The following is a 24,243-nucleotide window of genomic DNA, read 5'->3' as shown; positions in this document are numbered from 1 at the left end:
GGAGGTACGTTTCACCGCAACCAAATTTAACCCACAAACATCAAACTAACAATCAATAGGACCCTGGATCGAAACCAGGACATGCTATGTCTATCTTTTTTTTTTTTTTTTTTTTTCAAAAAAAGTAATTACTCCAGAAATACGTACACCTGTCTATGAAAACATACTCTGCTGGTGTCATATAAGATTCCATAACGTAGCTATACCCTGTGTACCTAAGTCGTTGTGTTCCTGCTTGCCCCCTATTGCTTTTGGTTCACAAGTAACTATCTCACTTATATATATATATCAGCTTGTTACATATGATGTAGGAACCTAGATATATTATTAAAAATTAGTATGTGATGGTGAGTTGAGTTAACACGCCAAATATTTCAATATTTGCGCCGAGAGGAACAAGGCGATATCCTGCTAAATCACTGACATGAACACTTTCCATATTTCTCAAGTTTGATAATAGCCCTACCTTCGATCCTAAGTCTAACTCACATGTACACCATTCAATTAGATACTCCCGTTTTGACCAAGTACACACATACTTCCCTCAATCCCATCCCTCTCTATCGTTACTAACGAGCTACGCAAACACAACTCAGTTCCCATGCTGTGGTGCCATTGCGTACTGCCTCAGGCCACCAACTATACAGCTTTACCAACAATACCCAGACACGGTTGAAGTATTTGACCCATGTGCATTGTTACCACCAGTACATACAGTATCACTCCCTGAGCCTCATATCCCCGATTCGCCTCCCCAAAATTAGATTGTGCAAATCTAAAAATTCCGACTGATCACCGATTATAATGGAGAGGGGGTGGTATTCAAAGTGGGGGCGGAAATCCCCCAATAGCCGGAGTCTCCTATCTGGCATCCATATCCATCAAAGAAACATAAAGCCATTAAAAATCCTGTTCATATTCTCTGCATAAATAAAACCCCTCACCTTCATGACCCCCAGATATTTTTAAACAAGCAAAATAGCCAACACTAGTGGAAAAAGAAAAGAAGAAAAAAAAAGGAGGGTCATTCGGCCAACCTGAAACCAACCACCAACCAACACCACCCCCAACCCAAAAGAAACCACCTATACAGACAAAATGGGCCAAAAGGCATCCCTCCCACAACCAGGAGCCCAAATCCAAGTCATCGGTGCTGGACTACCACGCACAGGAACCTCATCATTCAGCCAAGCGCTAGAAATCCTCCTGCAGGGACCGGTGTACCACTGCGGCACGCAAATATCCAGAGGACCACCAACGGAGATAAAAAGCTGGATGCCAATTCTACAAAACTGGCTCAAAAAAGACGACAGCACAAGTCGGGACAAGATGCTCACACTCCTGCGCCGCCGATTGGCAGGCTACGTCGCCATCACCGACTCACCAGGCTCCGAGCTCATCCCGGAACTCATGGAGCTGTTTCCGGATGCCAAGGTCATCTGCACAACTCGTGATCCTATCGTATGGGAGAGGAGTATGCTCTATGTGCAGAGTTTGACCGGTGTTTGGTTTGCCCGTGCTGTCCTCCTCCCGCTGGACGGGATGAGGCACTTTATCCCGTATGGGTATTTGCTTGCGGCCCTCTGGGAGAGGCTTTATGGTGGTGTTGCCGGTCAGCATGGGAGGGAGACCTATGCGAGTCATATTGCTTGGTTGAAGGAGGTTGTACCTGAGGATAGGTTGGTTTTCTTTGATGTCAAGGATGGGTGGGGGCCGTTGTGTGAGGCTTTGGGTGTCGAGGCTCCAGTTGGTGTGCCGTTTCCACGTATCAATGATTCGGAGGCTATCGAGAGGTCTGTAAATCATCATTTACGGAGGGGTCTTACTCACTGGGCTTGCATTTTTGGTGTGATTGGTGTTGGGGTGGCGGCCTTTCGCGTGTGGAGGTGAGACTATTGTATAGCGTGAGTGGATGATGAGAGGTGATCGGGGTGGTTGCGGAGGTTGGTATTGTGAATTTGTGGGGGTTTTGGAAATCTTTTGGTGTCCTCGAACTTCAACACTTCAGCGACTTGCATGCCTTGGATAACGTTCATTTATTTAAGGGCCAGGTGGAGCATCAGTCAAAGACTCATCACGAACAAACGAGATAGATAGATTTATACAGTCATTTGCATAGCCATTCACACATAAGATTTATGTCATCTATGTTCGTTGGAATATGTTAACTATAGAAAATATGAAACCGAAATACATTGGCCCAAATATTATACCGACATGTAAGATTCTATGCACAGCCGCAAACCTTGAAATTCATAAGCGTAAATCCGATATCATTGACGAGCCCGCTCGAGTGATGGTATACTCTCGCCTCCACAATCATTTCGTTCGAAGGTAGTCTCGATCTCCGTGTGAGCGAAGATCTTGCCCCCGGGAATAATTCGCTCCTGGCTGGAGTTGCTGGCCGCGCCAATATTGGTACCCATGGGAATATCGTCCTTGCCAGTGACTGTGATCATAGTGAGGCTGTTGGGGTCTCTGACCTTGGCGAATCCAGATGGATACCTTGGGGAAACATTGTTATTGTTGTTGTTGCCGCTTGACCAAGGGCCATATTTCCTCCCGCTGCTGTACTCGCCGATGAAACGTGGCACGAAGCGGGACGCAATTGCCTTGAATGACGGGATTGAGGCGGCAAAGATGCCGACATTGGTTTCGATTACCGTCCAGTACATGGCACCGCTGATGGCGTACGTGGCGTCCTTTGAGCTAAGCATGGTAGGGATGTAAGTGATTCGGATGATCGAGGAGATGCATGCGCTGCAGAAGGTAATCCGTTAGAAAGCGTCTAGGTGAAGTACTGGGGTACACTTACAAAAGACCAAGACAGAGGATAAAGGCCAGAACCACCTTTTGTTTCCGAGGCACCTGGAGATGGAGGACGACCTTGAGGGGCAAGGTATAAGTTAAGAGATCGGTGGTAATGTTCAGGGCGGCGTTGCACAGGTAGAAAAGGTTGATGTTGACGCATTTTCCGGGACCAGTGCCAGTCCAGGCCATGCTAATGGGTTGACATTGGAATGCAGCCACGAGAACGAACGAAGTGGCTTGGGCAATAATAACTCCCATCATAACCCAGGACAGGCGAGTCAGATAGCGATCTCCGAGGCGAGTATAGAACCACAGCACTGAGGTTTTGATGAATCCAAGTGCTGCGAGATAGAACATTGAGCTCAGCCAGACGGCCTGGGGAGGTGTTAGAGATTCAATGCTATACAAGGTCGGGGTCTGTATCCTTACAAAAGCATAGTCGGCCATCCCGCTCTGGTCGACATATTCAATGTGTTGTCCAAGTCCATGTTTGACCGCTAAATAATATTAGCTTCTGCAAATAGCTGTAGGAAGCAAAGGTGGAACATACCGACAAGTGTGACAGCAATAAATGACCAAGACAACGCCTATTTCTATTAGTTATAAAACATTGCTGACGATAGAAACCAGTTTCCTTACACAGGCGCCAACAATAAGGTCTGTAGATGTCAGTATAGTGTTGGTAAAACAGATCAAGCATAATCCACTTACAGTCATCTATGCCCATTTGACCCAAGACAAAAATGCGTGCAAAGAGACGAAGAACCAAAACAACAAAGGTTAAGGCGGCAAATGCCACACATATGCCCACAACTACAGGGCCCTGAGAACCATTGGTAACAGCCATGATGGAGAAATATGGAGGGATCAAACAGAAATGGAAAGAGAGAGTAAAGACCGTAAATTGATGTAAAGGAATGAATTAGTTTAAATGAATGGCATAGGTAATCGTTTCACATGTCCATATCATGGAGAACGGATGGCCAAGGTCACTTAAGTATCATTGAAAAACACCAAGAAGAATGGCCTTGGTACCCCGGTCTACAATTTATAAAGATATTTTATCTCTGATACCCCTGGGACTAGGGAATAAAATGACTGCGCAGACCAGATATGCGCATTATGCATGGATCTAGTAGTCCATGAGATCCACCGTATACCATCAAAAAGACCGTTGACAAAAAAAAAAAAAGAAAAGAAAATATGATCGGGATTTACACGGCCTTCACTCTTAGGGCAACACGAGATAGACGAGACTGTCAGAACCGAGCATGTCCACCACTCGAGACCTTTGGTGATCCATGCATGCTAAAACACGCCTGCCGTCTATGTGGAGGGCTCCAGTTTCACCTTATTCGGAGAAAAACAGGAAGAGTCCTGGGGCGGAGATTCCAACACTATGATTTGCCACTCAAAGGGCTGAAAGGGCATCTCCGATTTTTGATGTGCAACCGTTGGATATATCATTCTTTGACAAACCAAGTCCTAATCCCTGTTCATAGGGACATTGTTCCGGGAACAAGGAGCCATTGTGCTTTAGCACTAAAGATATCCACTCGGAGACCGGGATGGGATTGGCTCGAATAGGGGGATCCAGTCGTTGACCGACACATTTGACGTCTCGAAGACGATCATTATGAATTCATTGCCAAGTTGAACTATTACTTATAACATAACCAACAAAAAGTAGAAAAAACAAGATTTGAGAGAGCGAAACGAAAAAAAGAGTCCGTGGGTCTCGGAAGATTCCCGGCATGGAGAGATCTGATTTATTTTTACTTCCATGCTCATTGAGATGTCCGATGGTGATCCTAATATTTTCATATGATCTAGGTTGGATAGGTTGGATAGGTTGGATAGGTTAGAAGGAGTAAATCGATAACCCTAATTCAACGGACAAAATAAAATTGAACCAGAGTGACGAGAAACCCCAACGGAACTATTCCTCGAGAATTTTAATTATAATCTCGAGAGGGGAGCTGAACAATCTGCACGTTTCAAAACCCCAAGAGCTTTTGTCAATGCGCTCACTTACGGAGTAATGGACAGTGCCTTGCCCGTGATACACAGACAGACTGGAAGGCATTCGCTATGCAGCCCACCTCCGATCTACACAACTCCATTTGCCTTCCCAGCCGTCCTGGAGAGTGTGGATCGCCCATAGTGACGCCTTGGGTAAGCGAGATTGGCTACGGTGTAGACTGCAGATGATCTGGCAGTCTGTGCATATATGTGATATGAGAGGAGTAAAAATCTGCACTGCATATTTGTAAGAATGCAAAAGTACGAGGCCATAGAATCAACTATTACATATCACGCCCCTTTCCGCAAAGAATCTTAGAGATCGAAGCCTATCAATTTCAATTTCAATTTCATTTTATCATTCCCCAGACTAGAAGTATAATAGTATAGTATACAACATAACTTGACCTTGATATGTCTCATAAAATATCTGTTTCTCTTCTTTTTCTCTATTTTTCCTTTTTTTTTTTTTAAGGGGGAAACTAGTGGAGAATCAAAAGTCGGAGACTAACTTGTTTCAAAGGCTCTCTCATCGGCGTTCTAACGCCTCACGGCTTATGCCAAGCACCTAACACTTGGTGTGCCCCAACGATAGGTACCTTTTGTATTGACACACCATACAAAGGGTACAAAGATACGGAATCCATATCCTTCATTTCCCTCAATCTTCAATGTTGTAGCCAAAATATAAGAGTACTTTGTACATAAAGATTGTATGTAGAAGTTAGATGTTCTATTATCGTGTACTTGACATTCCTTGCTAATTAATATCAATACAAAATTAACTAAAGCCCTTTTACATATATAGAATAACGTGTACAGTTGAGAAAAATAAATGTTGGGGTTTAGACCACTTGTACCTTTAGTATGAGAATCACATACAAAAGATACCTCTTAACTAGTCAAAAGTTCATTGTCCACTAGAAAACCTCGGAAGTCATTTTGGACATTGCAAGTCATTTTCACCACCTAACTATTCCAAGGGTTTACCTACAACACCAACAAGGGGTAGACGACCTTTCTTATATTGGATATCCTGATCCCCTTGCCACATTCATTTCAAGGGAACGCCATCGGCATATGCATGCGGGTTCATAACACTCTCGCACGAGGGCTGGGCCGTCATCACCTGCAGCTTCACGTACAGAGACCAGTGAGAAACACTGGTTATTCCATAGTGGAGAACGCCAGCCTCCCACTCCACTGACTTAGTGCGAGGTATGCACTTTGTTGTGCCTTTGGCCATGTGCAAATGATGCTCGAGAACCCGGAAGGCCTTGTCTCGCATTCGGCAATGGAACTCCAAAGTTGTTACTCCGTATAATATCCCGTGTTGATCATTGTCTCGAATATCAGGGGCAACGGCGCCTTTTCCCGACGGAGCGTGCCGGACCCGCACGGCCCCCTTTGACGGCTAGCAACGTCTTTCTCCATCTCCAGAATATCTTTACTACTTTAGGCAGCTATGCTACGACGGAGTCGGTATTGCTAGGGATACGCGTTGCAGTGGACCATCCACAAAGCCGCGATGCTGAATAAATAAGCGGAGTCGCAATCCCTCTGCAATTCACCAATGCTCTTAGCGCAAGGACTAGCACGAAGGGGGAAGGGCAGATGCAGTGAGATGCCACATGCTGGGAATATCTTCAACCGTTTAGACCTAGCTTGGTCTAGGCTTGCACAATCCCCACAACGCTGCGTGCTCGTGGGGTGCTGCTCGCTCGACATAGCCCCTTGGCCAATGACCTTTTGGCTCATACTACAATGGATATCCTGTTTAATGCGAATGGTCGTTCGTGGTTCTTTAGCTCCTGAGGGGCTATTTCTTCCCCTCGATCAAAACGACGCATTTTCATCTTCCATGTACCAGCATCTCTAAATCCGCCATGGGTCTTGCGGAAGATCTTCTGTCACTGGTGACGGTGACCAATGTCATCTTGGGTCTTGTGGCCTATGTCGCGCTCAAGTTTGGCTGGCAAGTTATTTACTATCGCTTCTTCAGTCCACTTGCGAAGTTCCCCGGTCCTTTCTGGGGCTCTGTAACTCGTCTCTGGATCGCATGGCATAATCTACAGGAGACCGAGGTGCCAACTGTTTATGCGCTTGCTCAGAAATATGGTTGGTCTTGACCTTATCTCCAACAGGAATATGATTTCTAACAAGTGAATTCTCTCAGGCCCCGTTGTTCGCATTACCCCGACATTGTTGTTGGTCAGCGATCATGAAAAGCTTCCGGAAGTCTACCACCGCAATGCGGACAAGACCGGACACTATATCACTGGAAGCTTCGGCGAGACCGAATCCCTGTTCAACATGAGGTCTCACAAGACCCATGCCGTGTTCAGAAAACACGTTGCCGGACCGGTACGACTATATACGAGTTCATTTGCAGATACCAAAAACTGACCCTCAACGCAGTACAGCTTCAGCAATATCAGAAAAATGGAGCCACTGGTTGATGCGCGCATCAACCAATGGACCACCACACTCAACGAAAAGTTCGCGAAGAGCGGCGAAGCCTTCGACTTCGCCTGGTGGGCAGTGTAAGCAGCACACAAACCAAATGAAACAATGCCCCAACTAACAATCCAAACAGCTACATGGCCTACGACATCATCAGCGAAATCGGCTTTGGCGAGCCCTTCGGCTTCATCGAGAAAGGCGAAGATATCGGCGGCCTAATCCAAGGCTTCCACGACGGCCTCCCAGCCTTCGGCCTCCTAGCCCGCCTACACCCCTTCACCTCATGGATAAAAACCACCTTCCTGAAAAAAATACCTCGTCGCCAAACCAGAAGACAATTCCGGCATTGGCGTGCTAATGCGCTTCCGCGACCGCCTCATCGACCAACGCATTAGAGACATCCAAAACGGCAAGAAATCCGACCGCACAGACCTACTCCAGACATTCCTCGATGCTCTCACCGAAGACGGCAAGCCCCTGGATCTGGAGTACATCCGCGCCGAAGTCCTGCTCGTCCTTCTTGCCGGCGCTGACACAACAGGCACCGCCTTCCAGGCCATGGTGCAGTTCCTCCTGACCCACCCGGCGGCGTACAAGCGTATGATGGAAGAAATCGATAACGCCGTCCGTAAGGGCCTTATCTCAGATATGCCTCAGTACGATGAGGTGCTAGAGCACCTGCCTTACTATGTTGGCTGTGTGAAGGAGACTATGCGGCTGTGTCCGTCTGCGCCGAATATCTTCCCCCGGTATGTCCCTGAGCCCGGACTCGATCTGTATGGTCGCTTTGCGCCGGCGGGCACGGAGATTAGCTGTAACCCGTACCTTGTGCATCGGGATCCGAAGCTTTATGGGTATGATGCCGAGGAGTTTAAACCTGAGAGGTGGCTGGATGTTGAGAAGGCCAAGTTGTATAACAAGTATAACTTTTCGTTTGGGTATGGATCGCGTGTTTGTTTAGGGAGGGATATTGCTATGATGGAGTTGTTTAAGGGTCCTTTGCAGGTGAGTTCTTTTCTTTTCTATTTTTTTTTTGGAGTGGATGCTAATGTGTCGTTTAGTTCTTCCGTCAGTACACGCCACAGACTGTACAGGATAAACCCGGGGCTAAGTTCATGGTCAAAGGTGGTATTGGCTACTGGAGAGACGTGTGGTTAACCATCTCTCCCCGGGCAGAGGTGAAAACTGAGTGAAAGCTTAATGCGCTTTGGAGAGAATAACTATTGTCGAACTCGAGAAATCCAGATGAGGTTTATACCCAACCATCAAATAAAGACGTTAGATCTGAAGATAGTATTGATAAAAAGACCACGGATTCATAAAAAATGAAAAAAAAGAAAGGTTGGTTCCAGAGGGGGTCGAACCCTCGACTTTGACGTTATTAGCATCACACTCTAACCAACTGAGTTATGGAACCGGATTATGTTTTTGTAAGAAAAAATTGGACATATCAATGTATCTTGATATTTACCGGAGTGAGCAAAATTTGGTACTTTATAACAGAAATCTGACTAGTTATATAGAGGTGTATGCGTATGACTCTAAGATTGATGTTATCCCTAAGATGCCATGAATGGTAGCGGTATCTTTATAAAACAGCAAACGTATTCAAAATAAGACAAAGGACGGGACTGTCGTGGAATACAATAGTATTGACCGAAAGGGAACTATATGTAAATGAGAACTATCGTATGAACACAACAAACAAGATGCAAGTCAGGACAAGTTTTGTTGAATGCTTTTGCTAATCCGCTGACCAGCCGGTAGAACATGGAACATGGCATGGCGTCAAATATGGAAAATAGAAAAAAAAAAAAAAAAAAAGCTCGGGAAATTTATGAGACATTCATGATCATTCAGCAGTACCCATGACGGCGTCCTAAACACAAAGACAATAAATGTTAGCAATGGAGCAATAAAGAGAGAATATAATCAATGTGTCTACTTACTCTTGCCTCATGGTATAAAGGAGTGATACCAGTCCAGTGAACGAACTGGTGCACACCCTGTCCAACAAGGACCTCCAGTCCAGGAATGGTGGTCCAACCCGCATCAGATGCAAGCTGCATCAAGGCGGTGACGGTAGGCTTGTAGGCCATCTCAAGAAGAACACGGTGCTTGCTAGCGTCGGAAGACTTGCCGATGAGAGTACCGTCGATATCCTGAGCGCGCTCGAACATGTGGCAGAGCGTCTCGCGCATGACAGGGTCGATGGGTCGGTCAGCGGGGATCGTGCCGATAGCAACCTGGGGAACGGTGTCAAGCTGGGCCCGGTTGTCTACGACACGGATGTTGTAGTTTGTCGGGAAGGTCGAGACCATGCCCTCGAGCTTGCTAGCGGTGCGGCCCACAACGTAGATTGGGGAGAAGCCCATGTCGTGGAGGGCGAAGATGGCAGCACGGGCAGTACCGCCGCCGCCGATGACCACGGCACTCTCGTTGCCGGTGGAGCCGTAAACGCCTGCGTTGCGCATGCATCGGATCATGCCTTGCCAGTCGGTGTTGTAGCCAATCAGACGAGGAGGCTTGTTGCCGTTGGGGACGGGCACGACGGTGTTGACGGCACCGATGATTTCAGCCTCCTGGGCGACTTCGTCGAGCAGGGGCATGATGTCCAGCTTGAGGGGGATTGTCACTGAGGCACCGCCGAAGTCGGGGGCGCGGATGAAGTCCTTGACGTCTTCGATGTTGGTAGTCTCCAGGCGAGAGTATTGGTGGGGTAGACCCATTTTGCCGAAGAGGGTGTTGTGGAGAGCGGGGGACCGCGAGCCAGAGACAGGAGAACCGAATATAGCGAACTTCTTGGCCTTGATCTCACCCATCAGGGAGAGACCACGGCGAATCTCTGTAGCGGACAGCTGACCAGGTGCCGCCTTGAAAGGAAGGCTGGGGTGAGACACCGGGGTCATGAAGCCGTTCAGGATACGGCTGAGCTGACCACTGTCGCCCATGTTGATCGCAATCAGCGGCACATCATGGGATTCTTCAGCCCATGTCTTGAACTTCCGAAGGGCATTGTTATCATCAAGGGTATTGGCAACACCGACGAGCTTGATCACATCGCCGTACTCCAGAGCACGGTTGTAGGATTGCATCCAGGACATGTTGGCCCACGACAGAGTGCCCTTAGGATCGTGGTGCGAGGCGATGATCTTAGAGTAACCCTTCATCTCTGTAACGGCACGGAGCATTGCATCTGGGAACGCGATTTCAAGATCCACGAATTCGCACCCAGAACGGAACGCTAGTCGGTACAGCTGCATTGCCGCATCATGGGCATCATCGGGGAAGCGGCCACCTTGGCTCTTGGTGCGGATAGTGAAGATGACCGGCAGGGTGGTACGACCGCGAAGGATAGACATTTGTTCGTTGACGTAGTCAACCGAGGGAATGTCGCCGTCAACTGTAGGGTCCTTCAACAGGTCGACCCGCAGTTCAACAGCGTCAGACCCGACACAAGCCTCTGTGATAATATCGCCCGACGGTTGGAGATCAGGCAGAGTCAATGAGACGAAGAAGCTGTGCTTTTTCTTCTTAATGAGACCAAGGTTGTCTATTTGGCCAGTAACTACCCGCATAAAGCGAGTAAAGTCCTCTGAGGCAAGGGCTAGCTCCGTTGAGGTAGCGTGCTGGCTATAGTACTGGATGTTGCTGCACTCTTGGAACCAAGGCTTACGTCGCAGCCACACGCCCATCATGTCCTCCACGTAGGCAGGGCGGGTCTTATCGATCTGGAGGAAGTCCATCACCAGCTTGATATCGCGCATAATAAGGAGCACGTTACCCTTGCTCTTGTGGTAGTCAGTAAGCAGTTTTCGCGCCTCTGGCATTTCGACAACACCTCCGCCGCAGGCGAAGACATGGCCAGTAGGATGATCCTTAAGGACGCGCTGAAGGATAGCGAGTTCTGCGTCTCTGAATCCCTCCCAGCCGCGTGTCTTGATTATATCGGGGATAGCTATACCCTCGGAAGTCTCAAGCTCTGTATCAAGATCGACGAAACGACGACCGAGGGCCTTAGCAACCCAGTTGCCAGTGGTGGTCTTTCCAGCGCCACGCATACCGATGATGAAGACAGAGGCGCTGCTCCGCTCCACATCGCTCGAGGCAGAATGCTCATCTTCCTTCAGCTCTTTACCGTTGAGATTCACGCTGAACATTTGCTTCAAGGCATCCCACCAGCCAGGCCAGGTCTTGCCAACACATTCTTTCTCCAGAATAAGGGTAGACTGGGGAGTGATAAGAGACAGCACGCTGAAACTGAACGCGACCCGGTGGTCATCGTAACAGAAAACACCACCGGAGGGCTGGCGAAGGGTAGAACGATCAATGCCGTCGATCTCAAGCCCATCGTCATGCTCACGGCACACCACCCCGAATTTAGCCAGTTCGTCTTTCATGGCCTTGATACGATTGCATTCCTTGACACGCTGGTTTGCGATACCGTAGATACGAGTTGTGTGGTTTGAGCCATTGCCCCGGGCAACGGCCGCGAGAACAGAGGCAGTAAGGAAGGCATCCGTCATGGGCTCCATATCCACATTAGGCAGTGGCTGCAAAACGCCATCAGTAGGTCCGGTAACAGTGGTTGAAGTATCAGTCTGTACAACGGAGCAGCCCATAGGCCGTAGAACATCCACTGCGAAACGAGCGTCGCCCTGAAGGGACTTGGATCCAATGTTAGGGACGGTGCAGGTGGTGCCAGTAACGGCAGCAATAGCCAAAGGATAGGTTGCAGAGCTTGCGTCGCTCTCCACAACATATTCGGCAGGGTTCACATAGTGAGCCTGAGGAATGTGGTAGGTGTGCTCCTCGGTGGTAGACTTCTTCACGTCGATGCCGAAAGATCTCATCATCGCAGTGGTCATGTCGATATAAGGCTGTGAGATGGGCTTACCACCGACCAGCTTCAACGTCACTGGCTCCTTGGCGTATGGAGCGCACATAAGCAGCGAAGAGACATACTGAGAGGAAACTTTGGCGGCCAGATTGATTTTTCCTCCAGCGAAGCCTCCAGAAGCGGCAATCTTGAGAGGAAGGCATCCCTTGCTTTCCATGTACTCGACACCGGCACCGTTAACAGTAAGAGCGTCAACCAGATCACCAATAGGTCTTTGCTTCATACGGTTGTTACCGGTCAGGACACTCGAGTCGACACTGCTGGGAGTAGCAAGTGTAGCCACGGTAGTGAGGAATCGCGAGGCAGTACCAGCGTTACCCAAGTACAAGGGCGAAGGGCTTGCGATAATCTTTCCACCTTTGCCGTTCACAACAAGAACCTCACCTTCCTCCTCCCAAGAGAAAGTTGCTGCGCCGAGTCGCTCTAGGGCATTCAGCATGACTTCAGTGTCATCGGAGTGCAAGAGATTCGTGATGCGACAGGTTCCAGAACCAAGCGCAGCAAGCACAAGGGCACGGTTGGAGATACTCTTCGATCCGGGGGTGCGCAAGTAACATTAAGCGACTTTGGCACACCGGGGTGAACCTCAACACTGGGAGCAAGGACGACACCAATATCCTCATTAGAGACGACACTGGCCTTTGGCTCATGAGTGCGGCCAATCGCCGACAAGAGCACAACCTTCTTTTTCGGGCCATCGTTCTTCTTGTCCAAAGCCATGTTAAACAGCAATTGGTCTACAGAGCAGTGCTTACCAGCAGTCAACTTGCGAACCCGTGGATCTTTCATGGAAGTGGGCAAGCCATAGGCCGATATGCACTTTACCACACGAGCGACGGCGACACCCTTCAGGGTGCCCAAATGTCTCGCAAGCTCTGCCTCCTTCACCATGCCGATTGCGACACACTCGCCGTGAAGAATTTGAGGGGTAAGGATCGCCTCAATGGCGTGTCCAATAGAATGACCCCAGTTGAGCAGGTTGCGAAGGCCACCCTCGCGCTCATCTGCGGAGACAACAAAGGCCTTGTGACGTGCCGATGCCAAGATTCTAGCCTTCAGGATATCCCGAATGCCGTCGAAGCGACCTTGGCCAGCCCTCGGCTCGCTACGCACAGCAGCCAAAATTAATTCTGCGTTATCTTCCAAGGCAGTGAATTCCTCTTCACTTGAGATGGCAGCAGTCTTAATGACCTCGGCCATGCCATTGATGAACTCTCGGATGGGGAGAGTCTCGAGGAACTCGAGATCAATGTAGATTCTTGATGGCTGCCAGATAGAACCAATGAGGTTCTTACCAAGCGGAGTGTCAATAGCTGTCTTTCCTCCAATTGAGGAGTCCACCATGGCAAGGAGCGTGGTTGGGACCTGCACGAAGCGCACACCTCGCATGTAAGTTGCTGCAACAAATCCAGTCAAATCCCCAATCACACCACCACCCAGAGCAATGATCACCGTGTCCCTACCACATGGCGGGTTCTGGCTTAGCATCCAATCTTCGATGTCAGCCTTTGTTTGCCGTGATTTGGAGCTTTCTCCGGGGGCCGTATGGTGGATGAGGAGTCGTGGGGCTGGGGTGACGGAAGCAGCGGCAGCCTCAAATGTCTTTTGGAAAGTGGGAGTATAAAGAGATCCGAGGTTTGTATCAGTGATGAGGACGTAGGTCGTCGAGGACAAGTCACTGATCAAGTCCTTTGCGACGAAATTGCGCCAAAGACCAAAATCAGCGACAATGCTCTCCCGGCCCAAGATGCTGATCTTGGTGGGTTCAGACATTGTGAAGGAGGATATAGATGAAGACTCGGTAATGGCAAAGTTCAATGACTGCTCATTTCATTCTGTGACTTGTTAGTACACCAACTCACAGTACTTTATCTGTTTCCCCCACAATGAATCTAGGGATACAACCTTGGAAGGTGCACACCGATCATTTGGAGGGTATTGAATAATTAGAAGAGATTGACGAACCTGGACAGAGCTGAGCTAAGAGCCAATAGTTTATCAAGAGAATATAATCTCCAATTCAAGAGTGAACAAGATAAAAAAGGAAAAAGAGTATTGTTTCCCCTCCGGTGTCGCGGGCAGTTTCTTGACCGCCCGGTGACTCAATCTGTCGATCTACCTAACTACCTAGTTAGTTACTCCGTAGTTACTCCGTATACGAAGTACACACTTGTAGATCTATAGAATCATCTACGATTTATATATAACTATGGTACAGACTTGTATTCGTGTGTTGCAACTTTTCTACCAGCTTAAACGAGTTTTAATTCAGACTATGAAATCAACATATTATCCAAAAATTCAACTTAGCCGACATCGCCTGTTTTGAACGCGAACCTTACAAATAGGATTAGGTCAAATCAATTTCGATTACCGAGTCCAACTCGATTGTTGCGTTTGACTTGACTGCATCCAGCTGATCTGGCGAACTCAATGTACTTGCCAATGCCGAGTTAAATACCGCCTGTGTACGCTCATTCGATCCTGTGTTGCGAACTTTCGATGGCCGAGTGCTGCCTTTGGAAACACCACTATTACACCGGCTGATTTGCGTCTTTGGAGCGGCCTGGAAACGTTTGCCGGAGTGCTTTACTTCAGGGCCAGTGTTTTGGTCAGGGCCAACCTCTTCTCCACGGCCTGTCTCTCTGGCGCTCTGGTTTCCCATTTGAGCACAGTGGCTGGCGAGCTGTACAAGAGCCTGATCGTTTGCCGCGTTGCACCCGATGTAGGTCCGTTCAATTGTCTGGGCATATTTCTCGACCAGTCCATCGATACCAGGGAACTGGGTATTGGCTTTATCTTTTTCAGCTTGGTCAGACTCCACTGAGAGTCGAACCTGCTGAAATTGCTCGCATAGCTTGCCAGCAAACTGATACAGCATTTCACGAGCGCCGGGGCAATCCCCGAGGGTTCGTTCCTTAGGGAAACCGATATTGTTGCGCCCTGAGGTGGCCGGAAGCGCATTCCTAGGCTCCAGCGTGTTTGCGGAGTGCGGTAGTGTTGGTACCTCTTCAATGGGGATGAGAGATGGGGATGGAATATTAAGTCTTTCGGTACCAGGTTCGCGGTGCCACATCACAGGAGCTGCGTATATTATTTTGTATGGTCTGGTCTCCTGTAATACCTGATTAACATGTGTCCAACGAAGAATGGCGAGCGAATGAAAAAAGTCGTATGCATCAAGTTCCGGGGGACTCGTGTCGAAATTGCAGTGGGGGAATATCGTTGGGGCAACACGCATGAGCTGAATTATACACCATTTCAGGAATGCAAGGTAGTGGATCTCGTCAGTTCCAGTCACAGGCGATGCCATGGCATCCTCATATTCGCTGTGAACGTGTCGCCAGAGTGAATGAAACAAGAGTTCCCGTCTTCCTCCGCTGAACACGCTGAACTCAGTCTTGATCTGCCGGTCCGACCACATGGTAATAATTCGCCGAGCTTCTGTGTTATCATGGCATAATGTCTTGATCCCCCATGTTGTTGGCAAGTTCAAGGCACCAGCAATACGAGACACAGTCTTGTGTAGATCTCGGGCCCATGTAAACTCATACAAAATCTCAGGTTCATAAGAGAACTGACGAGATGATGTACTCATTTTAGGAATGATGGATGTATGGTGAAGCATGACGGAAGAAGCTTAAAATGTGTCCTTCGATGAGCATGGGTAGAAGAGTGAAAGAGAAGTCTAGGTCGACGTGAACGGGGGGTTTAAATAGGCACTATGGCTTGTTTGCTTTAGGAATATGCTCTGAAGCACTTCTTATCGGTTATGTGGTGCACACAAACTTTCCAAGAGATCTCCATGGGTGCTAGCAGCCATTCAATTAAAAAAATGTAGATCACTCCAATATGATGATAAATCATATACCCAACCTAGTTACATAGGTACCTGGAGATGCCGCGAGGTTGTACATACATATTTGTAGGTTCCACTATCAGGCCTATTGGAGCGTATAACTTCATAGACAGCACAGTGCTAGCCTGCTAGGATTAGTATGCGTATGCAGCGTAGACTTTAATCGTTATTTCTGGAAGTCAAGGTGTTATCCATATAACATGCACGAATGAGGAACGGAAGATGTCAAAATAAAATCAAGTAAATCTTCTGTATTGGACGTCCGGCTCACCAGACCCCTACTACTCGCCCTAGGTCGGCGAAAAAGCCAATAGGAGCGAAAATAGGGAGAATGACAGAGAAATAAATCAGTCTTGGAATGACACACAACAGATACCTACTCGAGCTGTGGAATTTTGTGGCATCACACCGTGAATCACTGAAAAATTGGGATATTTGTTTGCCTGACTATTTACACATGAGCACATGTCCATCACTCATCTTCCTCATCGTCGTCATCGTCGTCGTCCTCGGCCTCCGAGACTTCCTCTCCGAGCTCCTTGAGCCGTTTCTAAGATAATCGTTAGTCAGTTCTCGGAGAGGCAAGAGCAGCTCGAGAATATATCGAGCCATTAAACATACCTTGTCCTCCGTCCGCTTAGCTTCAAGGTCTCCAAAGACAATCAGCAGGTCTTCCAGTTCAGACTGAGCTGACTGGCGAGCTTCTTCCTTTTCTTTAGCTTCAGCTTTAGCCTTGTCGAGCTGGACCTGAATGCTTTTGAGGGTTTCAGCTGCACTACGGGCGTGGGACTCGGCCTTTTTGGCCTTGTCCTCGGCCCCCTTGGCTCGTGTTTCCAGAGCAGAGGCCTGAGATGCATTGCCTTCTTGGGTGGTTTCAAGATCATTGCTAGACTTCTGAGCCTTAGCAAGGTCTGACTCCAGAGCTGCGACAGATTGCTTTAAAGTTGTGATCTCGGCTTCATGCCCTTTTTTGGCTGCGGCGAGATTTGACTCAAGAGTTCCGACTGTATCATTGTGGCCAGTGGATTCAGCCTCGTATTGCTGCTTGGTTGTAGAGAGAATAGACTCCAAGGTTTCAACCTTGCTCTTGTAGTCGCTGACTTCCGCCTCGTGATGTTGCTTGGCTGTGGCCAACGTGGATTTCAGGCTCTGCAACTTTTTGGTGAGATCGGTGACTTCTCCGTCGTGGGTTCCCTTGGTGCTTTCAAAGTCCTTGATTTTCTTGTTGAGTTCTGCCACCTGTCCATCATTGGCTCTCTTTGTGTTTTCTAGGTCTTGAATCTTCTTTCCAAGACTGGCGACCTGTCCACCGTGGGCCTCCTGGGACTGGCTGATCGTGTCCTGCAACTCCTGGATATTCTTGTTGAGGTTATCGACTTGACCATTGTGGGATTTCTTGGTGCTCTCCAGATCTTGAATCGTCTTTTGAAGATCAGCGACCTGTAAACCGTGGGCTTCATTGGACTGGTTAATGATAGTTTTCAACTCCTGAAGTTGTTTATTCAGATTGACAACTTCTCCTGTATGTTGTTCATGGATGCGAGAAAGCTCCGACTCCAAGCCACGAATAGTTTGTTGCAGACCAGCAACCTCCCGCTCATGATGCTCTCTCAACTCCCTTGCTTTGTGGCTCTTGCTTTCGGATTCCGCCGAAGTTTGCTTGAGCTGATGGTCGATGGCACGGAGCTGATCACTATGCTGTTTGAGTAATTCGTTCTTGTGATGCGTATGTTCGTTTTCAAGCTTCGAAAGCTGTTCAGATAGCTCTTGTGCATGGCGTTGTTGCAGAGATTGGTTGGTTTGTTGAACCTTTGACAACTCAACCGCATTGTATTCCTTTGTCTTTCGGTGGTCCAACTGTTCTTGATCAAGCCTCCGTTGGATGCTAACGAGACCAGACTCCAATGTTTGAAGGTTCTGGGTGCGATCTTCAATTTCTGCACGCAATGAATCAACAAGCTCTCGCGAAATTCCCTTTTCGATACCATTGGCAACAACAGAAATCTCAAACCCGGGTTCACGGTCAATGGCACGAAGTAGTCGGCTGAAGTTATCTTTCAGGAACTCAACGAATGAGCGGTCAAAGAAGACCTCCGGCAGTCCACCCTCGAGCTGACCACCAGCGGTTTGCGGAAGGACCTCAAAGTCGCGAATCAAGGGACATTCTCGAAGTCTTGTGATCTTGTCAATATACTGCTCCCTGCCAAGCTGTTCGATGAGTAGCTTATGGAGCGTGATGCGAGGGATTGGTGAATCTTTTGTGGAGAACTCATAAATAACACCCAATAGCACGGTGCAAAGGCCGGGCACTAATTTACTGGGGGCACGCTGGTGCTTGATTTCCTGCAACAAGGTTTGAATGCAGCTACCCTCTCCGAGAAGATCATTAACGACGTCTGGGTCTTCGAAAAGCCACCCACAGAGCAACGTCAGATAACCGACTGTGATCCTTTCATCATCGCCGCGCTGCAGACCAGTAATCAGGTTTCCAACGACAGATTGGACACTGGTGACCACCTCTTCGCCGCTCTCAGCATCACCCTCAGTAACAGCCATGGCCGTTGCCTTCGCCTCTGCATCATCGAAGAGCAAATGGAACATCAGAATACAGGCCATCCACACTTGATACGGATCGGCATTCCCTCGCGCTTCTGGTGCAGTGAGCAGTACAGATAGAATATTGGGAATCCGATCCTGCCCGCTGGTATGCCCTTCAATCGCTCGTCTGAGCACATGCATACGAATTCCAGGATGGTGGGCGAAAAACGCTTTCATACATTCGCAGGCAGCAAGTCGTGCGTCCAAAAGGTTGTTGGGAGCAGGCTCGAGGCTGAGCTTCAAAAATGCTTCAATGACATTGATGCGTAAAGGTTCATTCGCATCACCATTGGCAGCCTTGTTGCCGCCGGGGTAGGAGCCCCACAGAACTTCGATATCACCAAACCTTTCCTGCAACGGTGAGTTGCCGCGGATCAGATCGGCACAAGTTGATAAGGCCTGTATTTGTTAGGTAAACGTACAGGCAAGGATGGGTAATCGTAACATCTCACCTTTGAGGTCACGCTAACACTGAACCTTTGACCGAACGCAATGCTAAGAACTTGTTCTGTCACGCCATTCTGCCAGAATGCAGTCTGATTAATGGGTGTGCTCATACCACCGCGAATTAGGAACAACTGAATGATGGCCATGAGGCCCCAGACATTCTTATCTCGGTGGACCAGAGTCCACTGTGGCGCCGGCTCGTTATCTTCTGGCTCCTGCTGACATTCATGAAGCAGCTGTGTTACTTTTTTCACACAACCTGTCTCGCGGAAAAAGGATTGGTTGGAAACATTGAACCTCAACAAGTGAGCTAACAAGGAGAGGCAATCTTCCACTACCTCGGTCCCATGAGTCAATGCTCCCTCCGCCTCGATAAGTGAGAAAAGAATTTCAAATGCATTCTCGAATGCCACCAGCTTCTGTAGCTCTTCCGATGCGGGGGTTAGGGCAATCAACAAGACAAGAGCCTCTAAAACAGGTTGTCAGCTCCAACCTCTCATGTCCCACTCACATGGACGCAAATATTCGACAAGACATACCGTTACGCACTGGTTCCCTCGCATCTGTCAGGACACTGACTAGCTTGGAAATACCCAGCGGCGCTGTAAAAATGCATTCTTGTGTTCGTTCTGGTCGTGCGCTGCAAATATGGGAAATCAATTGGAGCGAATAAAGGCGGGAGTAAAATTCGCGGGCTTCTAAAAGGTCGAGTAGGGTAGTTATATTATCTTGTCGCTTTGAAAATGTTAGTTTATCGTCTCGGGACTGAGGTCACGATGCGTACCTGAGTGAATTCATCTGCCAGCCACAGAGCGATTTCGTCCGACGCTTCAGGCTAAATCTATACATGAGCAACTCGAGTGGAACTATCCAGAGTACAAAATACCCACACTAGATTCATCAGGCGTGAAGAGCATCAGAAGGGTCTCGAGGACCACTTTGATAGTGTCCACATCTTCACTGTCATTGCGTAAACTGCTGATCAATGACCGTAGGCCACCGGAAGCGACTGATGCAGGGTAGAGTTTTGCAAAGCTTCTTAATCCTTGGATTGCTGCCCGACGATCTTCCAATAATGTAGCACTCTGCAATCTACTGCTTAATACGTCGATTGTGTCCGTAGCCGTTTGTTTGGCCGGAGCTTGCGACTCGAGGATTCGGAACATGGTAGTTGATTCGCAATATCATGGTCACTGCCGGCCGAGGGCGTAGAAATTGGTAGTCATCTATGACAGAGCAAAAAAATGAAAAAAAATGAAGAGGTTGGTTGGTTCGCTGATTGCAATAGAAAGCTGTCCTATTGTACTGCCCAAGGGGGCTAAACGCCGATCTTGGCTCAACCCGCAGAATCGCTGACCGCCCGGAATTTATCTTTTCGTCAACGGCAAGCTCACTTTCACTACTCTCAACCTGCACCGCGATCAGGTTGCGGTTGAATCTCTTTTTTATCTCTATTACATGCTCTAGGGGAGTCTGTGTTTTATCCGAACTGCCTCAGATTGCGTCTCATTCACGAACAGAGAGATCGCGCCTGCGCCTGCACGAACGCCGTCAACTGATTGCAACATAAGAGTACCAGAACTCTCCCAATTTTGACACCACGAGTGTCGCATTACCATCATGGGTGTCCCCGCGCTGTTCCGATGGCTGTCCAACAAGTATCCGAAGATCGTCTCTCCGGTTATTGAGGAGCAAGCCCAAGTGGTCGATGGAGAAGAAATCCCAATCGATATCACCCGTCCAAATCCCAATGGCGAGGAGCAGGATAACCTTTACCTGGATATGAACGGTATTGTCCATCCATGTACTCATCCCGAGGGCAAGCCTCCCCCAGCGGACGAGCAGGAAATGATGATGGAAATCTACAAATACACCGATCGAGTGGTCAACATGGTGCGCCCTCGAAAGCTTCTCATGATCGCTATTGGTATGTGTGCATTCTAATGGAGCTTGCAATTCCCTCTTGTTATCCAAATTGACGATTTCCACTAACCTCGATACCACGCATAGATGGCGTTGCCCCAAGAGCAAAGATGAACCAGCAGCGCGCACGTCGATTCCGCTCAGCGCAAGAAGCGAAGGAGAACGATCAGAAGAAGGAGGAACTCCACAAAATGCTTGCCCAGCAACATGTTACGAAAACCGGCGAGCAGTTGATTCGGGAGGAGGTTGTGCAGAAGACATGGGACAGCAACGTCATCACGCCAGGAACGCCCTTCATGGATATCCTTGCTGCCTCGTTGCGGTATTGGATCGCCTACAAGCTCAATACTGACCCGGGTTGGGAAAATGTATGTTTTGATCTGTTTTATTGGTACAAATGAAACGCGCTAACTTTGACAGCTGAAAATCATTATTTCGGATGCCACGGTCCCAGGAGAAGGAGAGCACAAGATCATGAATTTTGTGCGATCGCAGCGAGCTTCGCCTAACCACGACCCCAACACTCGTCATGTCATCTATGGTTTAGTAAGTTTATGACGATCTTCCAAATCAATCTTCTCAGATCACTAATTTAAAATCTAACAGGATGCTGATCTGATCATGCTGGGTCTTGGTACTCACGAGCCTTACTTCCGAGTACTGCGTGAAGACGTGTTTGCCCAAGATTCAAGGCCTCGGGGTTGCAGACTTTGTGGACAGACTGGCCATAAGGCTGAGGAGTGTCTAGGCCGCCCGAAGGAGAAGAGTGGAGAATTCGACGAGAAGCAGCACGCTGCCCCTCTAAAGCCGTTTATTTGGCTTCATGTCGCCGTGCTAAGAGAATATCTTGCCGTGGAGCTTCGTGTTCCTCAGCAACCGTTCCCGTTCGACCTTGAACGTGCACTAGATGACTGGGTCTTCATGTGTTTCTTCGTCGGAAATGATTTCCTTCCTCATCTGCCTTCTTTAGATATTCGCGAAAACGGAATCGATACGCTGATCGCGATCTGGCGTGATAATCTTCCTGCCATGGGAAGTTACCTTACCAAGGATGGAAGTGTTGAGTTGAAAAACGCTCAAATCATCTTGCAAGGACTGGCCAAACAAGAAGATGCCATCTTCGCACGTCGCAGGCAAGCGGATGAAAGAAAGCAGGCAAATGAGAAGAGACGCAAGGAGCAGGATGCGGCTCGAAATGAAGAGCGTGCTCAAAAGCGGAGGCGGAGTTCCCCTCAGCGTGACTTGACAGCTGGCTCTCGCGGCGGCGAGCCCGCCCCTCCCATGGAACTCATCACCCCTGGCCGAGGTCATTTGAATAAGGAGACCAGAGAGCTGACACACAGCATGGTCATCAACCGTGGAGCTGTGTACCGTGCGAACATGGAGAATAAGAGCGCCGCTGCTGTGCTGAAGAGTAAACTCATGAAGGGCAACCAGGATGCCGGAGACAGCGAAACCCCAGCCACAGACGGCGAGGATGTATCAAGTGAACTCCCAGAGCAGACTTCACCCGGGGTTCTTGGAAAACGAAAGGCGGATGTAGTTGAGCAGGAGGTTACCGAGGCAGGAACACCGGGCAGAGACTCCCCTCTGCCAGTTCCTCCTATTCCCGAGAAGCCTAAACAAGATGAGGCCCAAGAAGACACAGTCAAGCTGTGGGAGCCAGGATACGCCGATCGATACTATGAACAAAAATTTGGCGTGGACCCGAAAGATTTAGAATTCCGCCACCAGGTCGCTCGCGAATATGCGATTGGTCTTTGTTGGGTTTTGCGATACTATTTCCAGGGGTGCCCCTCTTGGGTATGTTGTCAATTCCTATTTAATTGTACGATTGAGCTTCGCTAACTTGATGACAGACCTGGTATTACCCAAGGCACTATGCGCCATTTGGTGGGTTTTTCCTTTCATCTTTTCCCTCAGATTTCGCAGAAAGAAGCTAACACATAATGCGCAGCCGCCGACTTCGTTGACATTGCCGATATGGACGTCCAGTTCGAGAAGGGAACGATATTCAAACCATTTGAACAGCTCATGGGAGTCTTGCCTGCCTCATCTAACCACGCACTGCCGAAGGTTTTCCATCCTCTTATGGAAAATCCCGATAGCGAGATCATCGATTTCTACCCGGAGGACTTCCCCCTTGACTTGAACGGCAAGAAATTTGCTTGGCAAGGCGTGATTCTTCTCCCTTTCATCGACGAAACTCGTCTTCTAAACGCCATGGCGAAGGTGTATCCTCTCCTTACCGAGGATGAAAAGAGTCGCAACGCTCATGGTCAAGAAGTTCTTCTGCTATCCGACCGAAATTCCTTGTACCAAGACCTTGTCGCGAACTTCTACTCCAAGAAGCCTGGTCCGGCACAATATCCCCTTAAGGAGGACGTGAGTGGCGGCCTTGCCGGTATTGTCGAGCGTAGTGACACCTATATCCCCCACAGCTCGTTGGTCTCGCCACTGGAGGCACATGGCATGCCGGGAGTTGACGACGATCGTTCTCTCACGTGAGTATAACCCTCCCGTCTCCGCAGTTTGTTTCGGATACTAACCGATCAAAGGGTCCTATACACAATCCCGAAGACTTCCCATGTCCATAAGTCCATGCTTCTCCGTGGGGTGAAGCTACCGACGCCAATGCTGGATTCAAATGATATCAGAGCCACCCAGGCCCGATCCCAAAACTCTGGCCGATCATTCGGTGGCGCACCTTTCCAGGGTAGAGGACGCGGCGGCCGGATGAACTACTCGAGTGACCGCCCGAACCCATTCGCTGCGCATCTTGACCCGAGGTTCAGTTCCGGTCCACAAGGTGGTCCCGGAGGTCCCGGTGGTGCCCCCATTGTGCCTCCTGGATGGGTTCCCCCCGGCCAAGGGTATGGAGGCTACTCCAGAGGACCACCTCCCCCTCCACGTGGCGGAATGTCACACCAGTACCCACCTCAGTACCCACCCCAACACGGTTACCAACAGCCTGGGGACTATTATGGCCAACAAAATAACCAGTACAACCAGGGTGGTCAGTACAATAACGGTCATCAATCAAGCTATGGCCAGCAGGATTATCGTGGAGGCAGAGGAGGTAACCGTGGAGGCCGCGGCCGTGGAGGGCAGAACCGAGACCATTACTCCCACAACCAAGGCGGAGGAGGGTATAATCGGTACTAGGAAGTAAATGAGGGACCAGCTTCCTGACTATTTCTTCTTGCTTCTTTCAATACTG

General features: G+C 48.9%; 8 protein-coding genes across 8 annotated transcripts; 3 read left to right on the top strand and 5 right to left on the bottom strand.

Moving 5' to 3' along the window:
- Positions 1–1,098: 1,098 nt before the first annotated feature.
- N7516_005192 (sulfotransferase family protein) lies at positions 1,099–1,890 on the top strand (the record flags this gene model as incomplete). The annotated part of the gene is made up of 1 exon (XM_057217912.1): positions 1,099–1,890. The coding sequence occupies one exon, from the start codon at positions 1,099–1,101 to the stop codon at positions 1,888–1,890; it is 792 nt and encodes a 263-aa protein (XP_057079795.1).
- A 383-nt stretch (positions 1,891–2,273) lies between these two features.
- N7516_005191 (putative integral membrane protein Pth11-like) lies at positions 2,274–3,658 on the bottom strand (the record flags this gene model as incomplete). The annotated part of the gene is made up of 6 exons (XM_057217911.1): positions 2,274–2,760; positions 2,816–3,186; positions 3,241–3,308; positions 3,362–3,398; positions 3,451–3,470; positions 3,523–3,658. The coding sequence occupies 6 exons, from the start codon at positions 3,656–3,658 to the stop codon at positions 2,274–2,276; spliced, it is 1,119 nt and encodes a 372-aa protein (XP_057079794.1).
- A 2,229-nt stretch (positions 3,659–5,887) lies between these two features.
- N7516_005190 (uncharacterized protein) lies at positions 5,888–6,121 on the bottom strand (the record flags this gene model as incomplete). Its single annotated transcript, XM_057217910.1, has 1 exon — positions 5,888–6,121. The coding sequence occupies one exon, from the start codon at positions 6,119–6,121 to the stop codon at positions 5,888–5,890; it is 234 nt and encodes a 77-aa protein (XP_057079793.1).
- Positions 6,122–6,719: 598 nt separating this feature from the next.
- On the top strand, positions 6,720–8,489 carry N7516_005189 (cytochrome P450; the record flags this gene model as incomplete). The annotated part of the gene is given in 6 exon segments (XM_057217909.1): positions 6,720–6,951; positions 7,010–7,197; positions 7,252–7,376; positions 7,430–7,614; positions 7,628–8,301; positions 8,358–8,489. The coding sequence occupies 6 exon segments, from the start codon at positions 6,720–6,722 to the stop codon at positions 8,487–8,489; spliced, it is 1,536 nt and encodes a 511-aa protein (XP_057079792.1).
- Positions 8,490–9,123: 634 nt separating this feature from the next.
- Positions 9,124–13,969, bottom strand: N7516_005188 (pentafunctional protein ARO1; the record flags this gene model as incomplete). Its single annotated transcript, XM_057217908.1, has 3 exons — positions 9,124–9,175; positions 9,246–12,725; positions 12,752–13,969. 3 exons carry the CDS (start codon positions 13,967–13,969, stop codon positions 9,149–9,151), a joined length of 4,725 nt encoding a protein of 1,574 aa, XP_057079791.1. The 3' UTR covers positions 9,124–9,148.
- A 577-nt stretch (positions 13,970–14,546) lies between these two features.
- N7516_005187 (uncharacterized protein) lies at positions 14,547–15,794 on the bottom strand (the record flags this gene model as incomplete). The annotated part of the gene is made up of 1 exon (XM_057217907.1): positions 14,547–15,794. One exon carries the CDS (start codon positions 15,792–15,794, stop codon positions 14,547–14,549), a length of 1,248 nt encoding a protein of 415 aa, XP_057079790.1.
- A 733-nt stretch (positions 15,795–16,527) lies between these two features.
- Positions 16,528–20,266, bottom strand: N7516_005186 (uncharacterized protein; the record flags this gene model as incomplete). Its single annotated transcript, XM_057217906.1, has 6 exons — positions 16,528–16,605; positions 16,677–19,052; positions 19,106–19,569; positions 19,640–19,835; positions 19,885–19,935; positions 19,991–20,266. The coding sequence occupies 6 exons, from the start codon at positions 20,264–20,266 to the stop codon at positions 16,528–16,530; spliced, it is 3,441 nt and encodes a 1,146-aa protein (XP_057079789.1).
- A 454-nt stretch (positions 20,267–20,720) lies between these two features.
- On the top strand, positions 20,721–24,188 carry rat1 (5'-3' exoribonculease Dhp1; the record flags this gene model as incomplete). Its single annotated transcript, XM_057217905.1, has 7 exons — positions 20,721–21,027; positions 21,111–21,391; positions 21,444–21,569; positions 21,630–22,826; positions 22,883–22,916; positions 22,981–23,527; positions 23,582–24,188. 7 exons carry the CDS (start codon positions 20,721–20,723, stop codon positions 24,186–24,188), a joined length of 3,099 nt encoding a protein of 1,032 aa, XP_057079788.1.
- Positions 24,189–24,243: the final 55 nt, after the last annotated feature.

The sequence above is a fragment of the Penicillium verrucosum genome (genome assembly GCF_028828655.1).
Source record: "Penicillium verrucosum strain IBT 35672 chromosome Unknown utg000001l_segment0_segment0, whole genome shotgun sequence".
Lineage (NCBI taxonomy): Eukaryota > Fungi > Ascomycota > Eurotiomycetes > Eurotiales > Aspergillaceae > Penicillium > Penicillium verrucosum.
Note: the sequence above shows the minus strand (reverse complement) of the source record. Positions and strands in the feature narration are given on the sequence as shown.